The sequence below is a fragment of the Heloderma suspectum genome, chromosome Z (assembly GCF_057233095.1).
Source record: "Heloderma suspectum isolate Gila_16-S chromosome Z, 16-S_ref, whole genome shotgun sequence".
Lineage (NCBI taxonomy): Eukaryota > Metazoa > Chordata > Lepidosauria > Squamata > Helodermatidae > Heloderma > Heloderma suspectum.
The window spans coordinates 438,757-453,741 of NC_139476.1; the positions used below are offsets into that span (position 1 = coordinate 438,757).

General features: G+C 51.6%; 1 protein-coding gene across 1 annotated transcript in view; it reads left to right on the forward strand.

Annotated features, from left to right (window-relative positions):
• Positions 1 to 5,682: 5,682 nt before the first annotated feature.
• Positions 5,683 to 14,985, forward strand: part of LOC146333431 (ADAMTS-like protein 5) — a 37,762-nt gene continuing 28,459 nt past the window's right edge. Inside the window, exon 1 of the mRNA XM_084825970.1 lies at positions 5,683 to 6,815. Within this exon, the coding sequence (XP_084682096.1) occupies positions 6,679 to 6,815 (137 nt within the window). The 5' untranslated portion in view covers positions 5,683 to 6,678. The remainder of the gene's footprint in view (positions 6,816 to 14,985) is intronic.

The window sequence follows — 14,985 nt, forward strand, 5'->3', positions numbered from 1 at the left end:
ATCCTGCACAGAGAGATCCGCCCAACTAAACATCATGCCATGCACAGAAGGACCACCTGAGCCATTGTCAGATACACAGTTCAGGGTATGTTTGCAACTGCCCTTTTTAACTTCAGGTGTAAAGTACTTTGCTTTTGTAGACACAGCCTCTTGGTGGCAGGTGAATTGCTGCTGTTCCTTTTTTGCCTGAAGAAAAAGGGCAGAGGAAGAGGAGGGAGGGAGGAAGCTGCCTTTGGAAGGCCGTGGGGCATGTCTCCCAAGGAACTAGACTTGACTCCAAAACCATCATTCCCATAATGTCCCTCAGTGGGACAGAAGGGAGCTGCTCCCTCTTGTTGATGTAATCTCAAACTATCCCATCAAGACAAAAAGGGCAGTGACAGTCCAGAGAGAGGAAGGTCCAGGACTCAGTTAAGGACTGTTCTCCCTGCCCGGTCAAGATGAACAAAGTTTGATGATAAATATGTGTATTAATGAGAGATTCCCAACCATCTTGTTGGGAATAATGTTGTCCCTATCTTCAAAAAGGGTAAAAAGGAGGAAACTGGGTCCTACACATCAGTCAGTCTGACCAATCCCTGGGAAAATTCTGGAGCAGATAATAAAGCAATCCATCTGCAAGGACCTTGAAAACAATGCCGTGATTACTCGAAGCCAACATGGATTTGTCAGAAACAAGTCCTGCCAGACAAATCTGATCTCATTTTTTGATCAAGTCACCTCCCTTGTGGACTGTGGGAATGCTGTAGACATCATATACCTCGACTTCAGCAAAGCTTTCGACAAAGTGCCCCATGATCTCCTGATGAGCAAACTAGCTCAAAGTGGGCAAGATGAAGCAACGATCCGGTGGATCCACAGTTGGCTACAGAATCGGACTCAAAGAGTGCTGATCAATGGGACCTTCTCCAACTGGGGAGAGGTAACGAGTGGGGTACTGCAGGGCTCAGTCCTGGGCCCAGTGCTCTTCCACATTGTTATTAATGACTTGGAGGAGGAGGTGCAGGGAATGCTGATCAAATTTGCAGATGACACAAAATTGGGCGGGATAGCTAATACTTTGGAAGACAGAAACAAAATTCAAAGTGATCTGGATAGACTGGAGCGCTGGGCAGAAAACAACAGAATGACATTTCATAGGGAGAAATGCCAAGTTCTGCACCTAGGACAAAGAAACCAAATGCACAGTTACAAGATGGGGGAGACGTGGCTCAACAACACCACAAGCGAGAAGGATTCCTGCATTGAGCAGGGGGTTGGGCTCGATGGCCTTGTAGGCCCCTTCCAACCCTACTATTCTATGATTCTATGATCTTGGAATTGTTGTCGATCACAAGCTGAAGATGAGCCAACCATGTGAGGTGGCTGCAAAAAAGGCCAATGCTCTTTTGGGCTGCATTCATAGAAGCATCGCTTCCAAATCCCGGGAAGTACTAGTTCCCCTCTACTCAGCACTGGTTAGGCCTCATCTGGAGTACTGTGTCCAGTTTTGGGCACCACACTTTAAGAAGGATGCAGACAAACTGGAGAGGGTTCAGAGGAGGGTGACAAAGATGATCAGGGGACTGGAAAAAAAGCCCTATGAAGAGAGACTGAAAGAACTGGGCATGTTTAGCCTTGAGAAGAGAAGACTGAGGGGAGATATGATAGCGCTCTTCAAGTACTTGAAAGGTTGTCCCAGAGAGGAAGGCCAGCATCTCTTCTTGATCATCCCAGAGTGCAGGACACGGAATAATGGGCTCAAGTGACAGGAAGCCAGATTCTGGCTGAACATCAGGAAAAACTTCCTGACTGCTAGAGCAATACGATAATGGAACCAATTACCTAGGGAGGCGGTGGGCTCTCCCACACTGGAGGCATTCAAGATGAGGCTGGACATCCATCTGTCAGGGATGCTCTGACTTGGATTCCTGCATTGAGCAGGGGGTTGGACTCGATGGCCTTGAAGGCCCCTTCCAACCCTACTATTCTATGATCCTATGATCTCCTAACCACTAGTTCCCATTGATAGGACATCATTCTGGGCTCCTGCAGGACAATCCTACACAATTGTTTTCCCCAGAAGTCCCACTAGTTTCAAGGTTTAGGGTTGCAGCTTTACCTGCCATCTGCCTAACTATTGAAATGCTCAGTCAATCTGAAGCCATATCTATCTAGCTATGAACATCAACAGAGCCAGGCTGGATTAGACCAAGGAAAGTGCACCAGCATTCTGTTCTCATGGTGGCCAGCCAGCTGCCCCTATGGAAGCCCACAAGTAGGACAATGGCACAATTATAGCCCCTTCCTGCTCATGTTCCCAAACAACTAGAGGCACACTGCCACTGATCCTCAAGGGAATGTATAGCTGTCTGTCTGTCTGTCTGTCTGTCTGAATCTCTATTTATTATTCTTTTAAAAAACAAACAGTATAAACAATAATTTCCAATCCCAAATAGGAACAACAACAAAAGAAAAAGCCAGCGTGGTGCAGTGGCAAGAGTGTTGGACTAGGATCCGGGAGATCCGGGTTCAAGTCCCCACTCGGCCATGGAAGCTCACTGGGTGACTTTGGGCCAGTCACAGACTCTCAGCCCAACCCACCTCACAGGGTTGTTGTTGTGAGGATAAAATGGAGAGGAGGAGGAGAATGTAAGCCGCCTTGGGTTCCTTGCGAGAGGGAAAAAAGGCGGGGTATAAATGCAATAAATAAATAAATAATAAACACGGCTTTACAAAACTGAAAAACAATCATAGGTGTAAAGAATCAGCGTTTATTTACATTTCCAAAACCCAGGCCCTGGTTTTCAGCTCTTCCCAGACATCTCCTTGTTCTGTCCTCCCTCTTTAAGCCTTCCCATATCAATATCTATGTCCTGCTCCTTTGTAGCTGCAATTTCGACAGATCTCCACTGTTTAGCCATTAGCATTTTGGCTGTGGTCAGTTATGAGTTATGGCATGTTTATCCCACCTTCCACCAAGATTATGCCCCCAATCCTTCTTCTACCTCCTGTCAGGTAAGTGAGGCTGACACATGGGGGACTGAGTTAAGGTTTCCTAGTAAGGGCTACTGTTAGGCTGGAACCTGAGTCCTCCTCCAACACTTTATTGCTCCCTGGCTCCCAAACAGGAGACCAAGGAATAATGTTCATCTCTTCCTCTTCCCTTCAGGTATTCTAATAATATAACCAGAGTTTCAATACATCATCTTATTGGGGGGCATAGGGATGTGGAAAGGCAACAGTGGAGTTGAATTCTGAGGGAGAGGGACCTGTGTGTGTGTGGGGGGGAAATTTAGGTCAGAGGACTTAAAATGTGGTGCAGAGAGAATGCTTCTATTTACAAGCTACACAAATGCCATAAGACACTTCGAATCCACCTTCCTGCACAGCCATTGATAGATCTGAACCCTGCCTCGAAAGATGCATTTCCCAGGTGGCTGCCAAGAGCAAGAGGCTCAGGAATGCTTGAAGCGCAACGTGCAGAATTCGCTTCTATGTCTGCCCTGAAAGATTATTTGTTGGTGTGAAAGACACACCAATGAGTCCCACTTCGGCCTAAAAACTCCCCTTCCTCCACAAACTGCAGGGAGTCCATCAGTTTCCCCACACCCTGGGCTGGTACGTGCTGAAGGGGAACATCCAGTTTTTCTCTGGAAAGCAGCCTCCCTCCAGGGCCTTGGGCACAAACGGGAACTTGGCTTCATGGGAGCCTTTTCCATAACAAAGTGGAATGGGCTGGTGGGGAGTGACGCACTCTGGGTTCCTGATGGGAACCAAATTTGGAGAATGAGCTATGCTCCCCCATGGCCCTTGGGAGATGACTAAAGCCACATGGGTTGCCTCTTTCCTCTCATCCTCATTAGGAGCATCTGTTGCTTTCACAGATCAGCCTCTCATTCCAGAATGCCCGTTCCATGGCTGCATATTTCTGCCCCTGCCCAAGGGACCCTCTGCACCCTCCACCCAGGCCTTTTTTCTTGCTAGGTGTACAGGCTGCAGCCTTGCTTGTGTCTGCATGCAATTTGGCCACTTCCAACTGAATTCAGGAATCCCAGAGGAACTTGCCACTCCTGGAGGATGAGGCTCTCCATGGCTACGCGTCCTGATGGCTCTATGCTACCTCCAGGATCAGAGGCAGTGTGCCTATGTGCACCAGTTGCTGGGGAATGTGGGCGGGAGGGTGCTGTTGCTTCCTGGTTGTGGGTTCCCAGTTGGCAGCTGGTTGTCCACTCTGTGAGCAGAATGCTGGAACAGAGGGACCCTGGGCTGGATCCAGCAGGGCTCTTCTTATGTTCTTATGTTCAGAGGGGCAGGACTGCGAGTTTGCTGCTGCAGCAAAAGCCACAAATAGCCCTGTCTGTAGCACCTGAGACACAAACAGGCGCAGGCCACCACGGAAGATCCTGCCACAATAAATGGGTCAGTTGCCAAAGTGCTGTGGGAGGGGCTCTTCTTGGCTTTTGCTATTTGGGAGTCCAAAGTGGTGGTGGTGGTGGTGATGTTATATGAAGCCCCACTGCCCTGCAACAAGATACAGCTTCAGAGGAGATTAAAAAAACAAACAAACAGCTCTTCTGGTTTGTTGGGAAAGACTGATTCCGAAGCCAGTTTTTCGCAAAATCCTTTGCAGGGTTTTGGCTGGGTCTCACCCCAGACACTTCCTCCAAATAATCCCAAAGCTTTTAGCTGGTGGGTTAAAAAATAGGGGCTGTTCAGCAGCACTCCTACCCCCCCCCCCACACACACACACACCAGTGTTCGCTTTGTGGCTTTTAGACTATATCAGCCTTTGCCCATCTATTGCCCTCTAGAAGTCTTGAACTACAACTCCCGTCATCCCAAGTTCTGCTGGCTGGGGTGGAGGGGGATTGTACTCCAACACATCCAGAGGGCACCACGTTGCAGGGAGCCTCGGCTGCAGACTGCACTGATCCAATAAGAGGCTGCTGGCGCACTTTAAACCTTCTCCTGCTCATTTTCTATATCAGCCTGCGATTATAGGCACAGGTGTAGGGGGCGGAGGGGGGGATGATTTTTGTGTCTGAGCCAATTCCACATTTGTAACCTTTTCAGCTTTTTCCCTGGCAGAGGCTCTTGACGTCGGTAGGAATTCAACTGGTGCAACTTCCCCATCATAGAGAAATGGCAGAGCGGAGGGTGGCGCTCCTGGGATTTCTTCCTGCCAGGCAGCTATTAAAGGCACAGCATCGCTGCGCAAGGGAGGAAGATGGCAACAGAATGCGGGGGGGGTCAAGGGTTACCGCGGTGCCTCTCGCCCCCCTCAGGTCTCCTGGCTTATCTGCCTCTCCAGCACTCCCCCCCCCCCGCGCGCAACTGGAAGTCTCACTCCACCTGCCCACTTACAAAGCATAAAGCGAATCCAGCGGGAACGGTTATCAGACACCAACACTTTATTTTGCCCTGGACGTTTTCGTTTTCCCTTGGGTCAGGCGTCATGGAGAGAAACACGAGTTTTGGAATCAACCCGAGTTTTCTGACCGAAAACAAACCCAAGAAATTTCTCCAGCAAAAGTGTCTGTCCCGGGACCCAAGGCGCCCTTGGTTGGCCCTGCCCTCCGGGACTCTACCGCATGCGTGTGAAGGCCTCCGCCGCAGTACGCCGCCGGCGCGCGCGCTCCGCCCTCACGCCTCGGCCCCCGTCTCCGAGCTTAGTGAAGTTCCTGATCCGTCCAGTTTCTTACAGAGTCATAGAGTTATAGAACAGCAGGGTTGGAAGGGGCCTGCAAGGCCATCGAGCCCAACCCCCTGCTCAACGCAGGAATCCAAGTCGGAGCAGCCCTGACAGATGGCTGTCCAGCCTCGTCTTGGACGCCGCCAGTGTGGGAGACTAAGCCAGAGCTGATTCCAGAGCTAAGCCGCGATTGACTCCCCGGTCTGGGGCAGACCCTGCCTTACACCTTCCTGGGCGCCCTCCCTCCCTTTCCCCTTCCCTTTCCCCTTCCACGTGCTTGCCGTGCCCTCTATGGTGTTGTGACAACGCCCGCCCGCGCGCGGCAGGGGCTTTATTTATAGCCCGTCCTTCCCCTGCATGCGTTTGGCGAACAGCCTGGAAAATGCTGGGGAGACCCAGGGTTAAGAACAATCCCCCCTTTCCTCTCCCCCAGAAATGTGGACTTCTCAAAGCAGGTCTGCTGGGTGCTTTGCCCCCGCTCCTTGCCGTCCTGTTCTTGCGCCCCCCGCTCCAAGGCGCTTGGAGGGGCCAGAAGAGGGAGGGGTGTGCTCCTAGGGGCGATTTTTGGCCCCCGAAGGGCTGCTCTGAAATGACGCGCCTCACCGTGTCGAGTGTGCGTGTGAACGGTGGGGAAGGGTTAACACTCGAGCCGTCCGCCCGCGCCTTTCTGTCTGAACATTAATAACACCAGTTGCTGCAGGGTGGAAGAGAGCATTTTCAGGAACAGACAACATCCCAGCAGCAGCAGGAGCAGAGACAGCGGGGGGATCCCACCCCCAAGAAGCGCTCTCGCGGTCCCCCCCCACCCCCACCCGTGGGACGCCGTCCAAGCCTGGCGGGACACGCGCCAGAGCAGCTGGGGAAGAAGCATGCGGGGCTTTTGGGGGAGAGAACCTGGCCGCACAAGCCTCGGTGCGGATGCTCCACTTTGACGAGAGGGCACAGGCTGCTTCCGGACACCTCCGAGGCTGGAACCACACTCGGGAGAAGAGCGGGCCCGCGCTATGGCGGAGGGGCAAGTGAGGGGAGACGTGGCCCCCAGGGCGCCCCCGGGCGCCGAGCCTGGGCAGCGGGGAGCCCCGTCAGGCGCGAGAGGAGCTCTGAGCCGGGAAGCGCCCACTTCGGACCCCCCTGGCATCTGGTGAGTACCTTTTCCTGTGGGCCTCGCCTTAAACGGAGGTGAAACTCCCCGTTACAGACGGAGAAACTGAGGCGCAGCGGCTGGAGACATTCAGCCAAGGGCAGGCGGAGAGGTGGCGGCAGAGAATGCGGAGCTGCGGGTCTCTGTGCCCATCTCTCCGAGTGCTGAACCCCGCTCCTGTCTACCGACTCCACCCCCTCCCATTAGCCTCTGCCTGCTCCCCGCGGTCTGTGGAAGGACTCGGACAATCCGCGCGTACAGGGGCTCGTCCTGTCTGACTATTGGGCCAAACTCCCTTTTCAGAAGCTATCCAGGACTCAAGGCTCCTCGTTTTGGCTCAGGCTTCCTCCAGGTTTGCTTTTGAGGCCATGTGGGCAAATTTACCAGAAGCCACAGAGCCTGGTGGTTCCTTGAGAAGTAAAAGAATGCCCTGTTTCCAACAGTGGTCAGCCAGATGAGAAGCACCCCCCCTTACAGTTGTTCCCCATCCGCCAACTGGCATGCAGAGGTAGATGGCTCCTGCACAAGGAGGCTCCATTGAGCTCACAAGGCGAACCTACTTGAGCAAGTCCCAGAACGGCGACAGAGGGCTGCTGTTTCCCTGACCTGTGTAATAAATATGACAGCAACCCACTGCCTTGTGTCCTGTTGGTGAAACAGCACCATGAACTCCCGGGGGACAGCTCTGGGGAGGAAATGCTCCCTGGCTCCAGAAGCATGCCTTTCTTCATGAAAAGGGTGAGCACTCTGGACTCCAAAACCCGTGGCTCACAGCCTCCTCAGGCCATGGTCTGTGCCTGCTGGCCCTGTCTCTCTTTGAAGAGCAGGTCCCCGCGGGTGGGGCAGGGTGTGGAAACGAGGCAGCAGCGGCAACAATCACTGCCACACCCAAGGAGGCTCTGTTCAGATTCAAAGGCACTGAGTTTTCCTTAAAGTGAAGAGGTGCTGGGACAGGATAAGGCCTGCCTGAACGCCCCACCCATGATGACTATGGGGGGAAGTCAATCTGCGTATGCTCAGAGGCCCAGGGCTGAGTCTCACTGGCCCCAACAGAGCCCTGGGGCTCAGATGGCAGAAGGAGGAGGGGCTCCTGTGTTTTTTCCTGCTCATTTACCTTTTATGCTCCCTAAACCTTGTTTATGTTTTCCAAGCAACTTTCCCTCCCCACCCCGTACTCCCTACGCCCTTGGCCTGTCTGAGACATGCACAGGGTTTGCACCCTTCTGCGCAGTCTGGTGTCTCCAGGTGTGCAGAAAGGCATCGCCCTGCCAGCAGTGACGTCTGGGGCCGGCACATCCTCTGGCCCTCCGGGCAGCCTTTGGAGAGGGAGAGATGCTTCCAGTTGGCGAAAGCCGGCCCAGGTCCCAAAGGGGGAGACCCTCCCCAGCCCACAACACATGCTCTGCAGCTGCACATAGGGGGTGGTGCGAGGAGGGCAGGGGGCTTTCTGAGGGATGGGGGCAGGAGGCACAGCTTTTGCCTCCAGCCTGCCCATGTTGTTAATCTCTGGATGCCGCTGTCAGGCTCAGCTGGCAGGGAGCTCTGGATGGCTATGATTTTTAGGAGCTTTTAATTCTGCGCAGTCCTCTGACCTCTGCTTGACATGCAGGCTAGCTAGGAAAGAGTCCCCTCTGGCCCTGTGGCTGGCCCTTTGTGCTTGACCCTGGGTGGAGGGTCCACCATCAGCCCCACCCCCATTCCCTGGAAGAGGAGTATGAGATATTTCACCACCAGGAGAGGGAGTTGGCACCATTTCTCTGTACCTGGTTCCAATTCTGTTCTGTGCTCAGCCACAGCGGCTCTGCCTTGGTCTGTTTCCCCCATCTGTGAAATGGCCATAACTGGCATGCTCTTGGACCAAGCCCTTCAACTGCAGTGGTTAATTAAGACCTCCCCTTGCAACTGTTTAAGCCAGCAGAGGAGAACCTCTCTCAGCCCAAGGTCAAATTCAATTTTGGAGAAGACCTGAGGGGCTGCATTCCCATGGTGGGTAGGGCTGAAGGTAAAGAAGTGGGGCAAAAGCAAGTTAATGCCTCTTGAGCCCCCCAGAGAGGCATTTCAGCCATTTAGAAGGAGAGGGGAACTGTGCAAGAGCTGGGAAGCCCCCAACCCATCAGAGGAAAGGCTGTGGAGCAATGGGGGGGGCGCTTCTGGGAACTGGAAGGCTGGATTGGGGCCCTAGGTGAGCTGGGTCTGCCCCCTGGGCCTGAGGTTTCCCACCCCTGATTTAAGCTCCCTTCAGAGTATCAGAGCGCAGTTATGGGGGTGCCTATACCAGTTTATGTGAATTAGTCACCCCATAATTGTACTGGGAGATGGAAGAGGTCAAGCAGCAGAGGGCTTCCCCTCTTCCTTCCAAGGTAGAGCTGTGGGTGTGCTGGGGGATTCTGAGCCATGACTGGCTGTGAGAACAGAGCCAGGGGTGAGCTACCCCCCCCCCTCCCAGTGGAATAAAGGCAAGTGCTCTCTTTGGGAGCTCGAAGCCTTCAGAAAGCGCTGCGGGCATCCACACTTGGATCTTCCTTCACACGTCTTGTCTCCTTTCCTGTGCCTTGCGTTCTTCTGAGCCCCAAATGGCCATCAGCCAGAGGTCCTCAATCCCTCTGGCCAGACCACAGAAAGGACTTCTTGGCACAGCGCAGAACTGACTTACGGGATGTGCTGCCATGAGCTGCTGCCGTGGCCAGTTGCTTGGGGCCAAATTCAGAGTGGTGTTTAGAAGTCCAAGGTTGGCTCTCCTATGATTTTTTTTTTAATGATAAATGAAGGGCCCAATCCAGATTAGAGCTGTGGCACTGGGGAAGGAAGGTTAGCCAGTTTGAATCCCACCCCCCCACTACAGCTGAGGTCTCTTACCCAATAGGATTAAAGAATTCTATGAAATATTGCTCAGCCATGACAGCTAAGAAGAAACTCAATGTTCCAAAGTGTCTGCCGCTGAATCCCAGATGCTGGGGACAAAGAAACATGAGGGGAGCCTCTTGTCTTCATGTCCTGCTTGTGGGTTTCCCATTGGGGCATCTGGTAAGAAACAGATACTGGATCTGCCTTGGCCTGATCCTGCAGGGCTCCTCTCATGTTCTTAACTGTCCATGAATCTGGAGTTCACAGTCTCATTCACCAACAGGGCTAGAAACTTGGTTTGCAGGGGACGTTCACGATTATTCTAAGCACGGTACACCCCTGCTCTACAAACAGCTGGGGAAAAGCTGTGTGTTGAACATGCTAAAACTGTGTGTGTGGGGGTACATTCCAGTAGGCCCAATGACCCACCTAATCATGATTACTTTCGGTGGGCTGTTCTAAACAGATGTGGTGGTAACTCGAGTGATGAAAGATGAGATTCCACCAGCTTTACACTCTGCAGCTCCAGATGACTCACGGCACACAGAAAAATCCCCGGGAGCTTTATGCTGCCGCGTCCTTGATTCTCCCTCTCCAGAAGGCCCGTCCAGCCCACCAGGCTCTCTCTTAATGGCACGTCTTGCAGCTGAAACAAGAGCAGAGTGACCTGCAAGCCCTTGAGGGGGTCATCTTATTTTTCCAGTACAGGAGCATGCGGGGTCTTATCTCTGCCCGCTTCTTTTGTCCTCTGCCACCCACAGATCAAAATGCCAGAATAAATTTGGCAGCATCAGCTGGAGCCAGGATGCTCCAGGGCACAATCCCAGCCAGAAGCATTCCTCCCTTGTCGTGCGGGAATTGATTCTGGGAGCTGAAAGCTAAGAGGAGGGTCCTTTCTCTGCACATGCTCAGAGTCCCCTGGCTTGGCTTGGCATTTACTCCGAATTCGGGCTCCAGTTAAAGCATCGTGCTTGCAGTGCACATGTGGGTGCTGGGGTCCTCAGAGCTGGGCTGCGTGTCGTGCGTGTCTCTGCGTGTGGGCGCACGACGCACAGAAGAGGCTGGAAGGCAGCCCTTCACTTAAAGCCCGTTGGCTTGAACTGGGGCATCACCGAGGCTCCGGGACTGGATCCGGGAGTTGCCTCTTCGCTTGGCCCTGCCTCACTGACTCATTCCTGCTCCCTGCAGTGCCGGAGGCGGCCCTGCCTTGTCTTGTCTGCATTTGTCTCAACTCTTTCCGTCTGCAGCCTGTCCCAGGGCAGGGAGAGCAGCATTCACGCCGCTGGTGTCTGCCTGCGCCTCCTGCCTCTCCCTTCGAAGAAGAACCTTCCTTTTTAAATCACACTTGGCCTTTGCTTCAGTGGCCCACCCAGGAGGGCATCTAGGGCAATACAGGGGAAGCTGCAGCAGCTGCTGGTGTGGTGCATGATCTGACTTTGCTCCCTGAGTACCAAGGCGCTCAGAAGGTCTGAAGCCAGAGGAGTCACTGCATCAGTCTGCTACAGATCAAACACACACCCATCCACGTATACATATGTCATCCAAATGGTTACAGTGGGGCCAGAAGGCCATGAGCTGCATGAAATCGAAGGTCTGTGATTTTTTCACGCAAACCTCAGAATAGCACAGAGGTCACCTGCAGCAGCAGCAGCACACATATAGCACCTCTGATGGAGGAGACAACCTTGGTTCTGGTTGGGTCCTATACAAATACACTTGCAAAAGGTGTTCCCGTGTGTCTTTTTATAGAAATAAATCTGTATAGCTTAAGCAGATACTTGGGTGGATGATAACTGGAAGAAAATCCAAATGTCCCACCCACTTCTTTATTTTGTAAACTGGAACACTGGAAGCTGTCAGATCTCCCCATGCCCCTGCGGTCCGTCTAGCCCAGCATGGACTGGCAGCAATGGTTCTCCAGCATTTCAGGCAGGATTCCTTCCTAGCTCTCCCAGGAGATGCTGCTGGAGATCAAACCAGGGACCTTCTGCATGCCAAGCAGGGGCTCTGCCACTGAGCTATAGCCTCTCCCTGTTGTGAAGGGCCACTCTGATTTTCTTGCATAGACTGTGGACCTTGCACAGAAATGTCATAGCCCCCCCTCCCAAATTTCATGGCCTGTTGTGGCCCCTGTACTAACAGGTTTTCCTCCCTATATCCACACGGGTCCGTGTCTCAAATTGAGTACTGCCAGCAGCGTGGAGTCTGGTGCCCGGCCTTCTGCACCACCAGCACTCTTTTTCTCCTGTGTGCCTGGCAGGCTCGAGCTCCATGGCTGGAGGGTGCTGTTCAAGCTGCAGGATTGAAATCCTTGTACATCCAGCCAGCCAATAAACCCAAAGGCTTCTGGACCCCCAGCCCCAAAGGGGCTTCCCTGAGGATGGGTGGAAGACAGCTGCCTTAAGTGCTGAGCTTCCAGTGCTCTCAGAGCAGCTGAGAAACTCTGGCTTGCCTTCCGTTCTTCATTTAAATGTCCACACGTTAGGGGAAAAAGCAAAATGACAAAGAAACTACTGCATGAAAAGGAGAACAACACCACATCTTGTCTCCTTTGGCTGGGTTTTAAATGAGCTGGCTGGTGTTGAAATGTACATCTCAGCAGAACAAGTGAATTCCAAGGAATCACCTCCCTTCTCTGCCTCCACAGCCCTCCAGGGGATAATAAGAAGGCTGTTCTAAATGGTAAAAGACAGAAGTTGGAGGAAGGAAGGAAGGAAGGAAGGAAGGAAGGAAGGAAGGGCAAGTGTTTGTAGCAACTTTGGGCTCTGGATCCTATCTCTGCCTTCTCACCTTTCTCCAGTTATTAAGAGCACACCTTCCTTGGGACTACACCATCCGTGCGCCAAATTCAAACAGCTAAGAGGCTACCTAGAGAGGCATTTCAGCAGCTTCCCTACTTCTGTGGGACTTCTTTCCCCAAGAGGCCCCTTTTAATTTCAAGCTGCAAACTTTGTTTCCTTACCTTGGCATTCAATGGCCCAGATTAAGCTGGCTCTGGATAGCTTTCTAATTTAATTTTATAAAAGTTTTTTTTTCTTTGTGTGCCTGTGTGTTGCTTTGTTTTTAACAAGACAGACATGGAATGAACTGTATGAACGTGTTTCTCGTTCTGGCACCTTCAGAATGGCACAATCACCCATGGCGGGAGCGTTTGTACACAGCAACTGCTAAGAGCTTCTGTCTAAGCTCCCTAGTGCAGCTGCCTCTGCCAAGCTATTCCGAATATGTGTCAGTTTCTTTGCAATTGATGGAGTTGGCTGTTGCCTTCAGAGCTCACCCTGCAAAGAGATCAGTTTGCTTCTAAGAGACCTTGGTAACAGATATCGATATTGATATATTCATATTTCTATTGCCTTAGAATATTTCATGTCTGGCACTTGGTGTCTACATGTGAAAGACAAAAATGCAGCTTTAGATGCGCATAGATTCATTTTTTATACTTGAGAGATGGTCAGAGACCTGGATTTCCAATTCAATTTCGGCTGTCCTGCATTGTCTGAGTCACCTGTGACCAGAAACTTTCTCTTGGAAAGGCATTTTTGTTTGTTCTCTCATTCTTCTGCACCCCCACTGCCAGGTTGGTTTTACTGGTGCAGATCTGCCTCTCTTCGCTGGTGAAATGGACATGGGCTGCTTCCAGATCAGGCTTTCACTGTACACTCTCCTGCCTCATGCATTGAATTTTACAGACAGTCCAGATAATGTTGTGATCTGTTTGGAATCAGCCCATGTTTTTTTCCCCACTGCTACATCTGTCTTTTGTCTCATCGCAAACAAACTGGTAGTAAGGGAAAGAACAATGCAATTTTTCAGCATGTGTGGGCAGAAAAGTGCACAACTGAAGCACAGAGGGCAGAGTTCTTGTTCCTGAGAAAGGCAGGTGATGTGTTGAGGGTGCTCCTCCTTTCTCGATCACTTGCATTTACAGCTGCAGAACTATTTTGTGTCCTGCAAAGCAAATCCTTTCCCCTTTCCCAAAGCTTCTCCAACCTTAAAAAGCAGGGAGGGATGCCACTGAACACAGCAGGGCTTCCTTCTGAGTAAACATATGTAGAATCTGACTGTAAGACTGATATCTCCTTACTGCTGCTCAATGGGTTTATTTATTTTTTAAATGACATTTCGCTATGTTGGAATAGGGGCACTCTGACATTGTGCAACTCTGTATTTTTATTTTTTAGAAAAGAGGACAGGGAGGCAAAACTGACATACAGTGTGTTAATTTTAACTGCTGCCTTCTTTCCTCCCCTTGAAGAAAACAGCATTTGGAAAGGATGAATCAAATGTTCCCCTTTAAATACTGGGGGCGGGAGTTGAGGATGTAACCAAATTCTATGGCTTTCTAGCCTGGTCTTGTAACTGACTAAATCCAGTTTGAAATTGACTAGAAAAACCAAGGCTGCAAGATTCCTAGCTGGGTTGTGAAAGTGACCAGAAAATAATGTGAACCACACACTCAAAAGACAGGATGCTAAAATGGTGCTGATAAGAACTCGCTTCAAAATGTATGTGGTGACCATGAGTGGTCAGGAAAGGGGAGAGGACAACATTGCCTGGGCATGTTTAGCCTTGAGAAGAGAAGACTGAGGGGAGATATGATAGCACTCTTCAAGGACTTGAAAGGTTGTCACAGAAAAAAAGGCCAGGATCTCTTCTCCACCATCCCAGAGTGCAGGACATGGAATAATGGGCTCAAGTTACAGGAAGCCAGATTCCGGCTGAACAGCAGGCAAAACATCCTGACTGTTAGAGCAATCCAACAATGGAACCCATGACCTAGGGGGGTGGGGGGCTCTCCCCCACTGGAGGCGTTCAAGATGAGGCTGGACAGCCATCTGTCAGGGATGCTCTGACTTGGATTCCTGCATTGAGCAGGGGGTTGGACTCGATGGCCTTGTAGGCCCCTTCCAAGCCTACTATTCTATGATTCTGTGTCATGCCCATTGTGTGCATGCACCCAAAAAGCTCCAGACCCCTGGAAGTGTGAGCCATCTGTGAGAATTCTGCTTTTAGCATACAGAAGTGCAATAATTGGCTAAAAAGGTTAGAGAGAAGCCTCATTAGTTTTACCAGTGAAAGTTTCATTTGCCATTCCCTGGTCTCTTGTGAAACTGTTAAGGGCTTCTCTTGCCCTTGTTGGTTTCACTGGACAGCCGAGAGAGGGACAGTGAAGGAAGTGTGTGGGGTGTGGGGGTGGGGTGTGTGTTAGGCTAGAAGGATACCAGTGGGGTTGGTTCTGAATCTAGCTGCAGATCCATGTGGGGCAACCTATGTGGCAGGTAGATAGGCACTGGTGTCTTTCCAGCACTTGTCTTCTCCTGCGCTA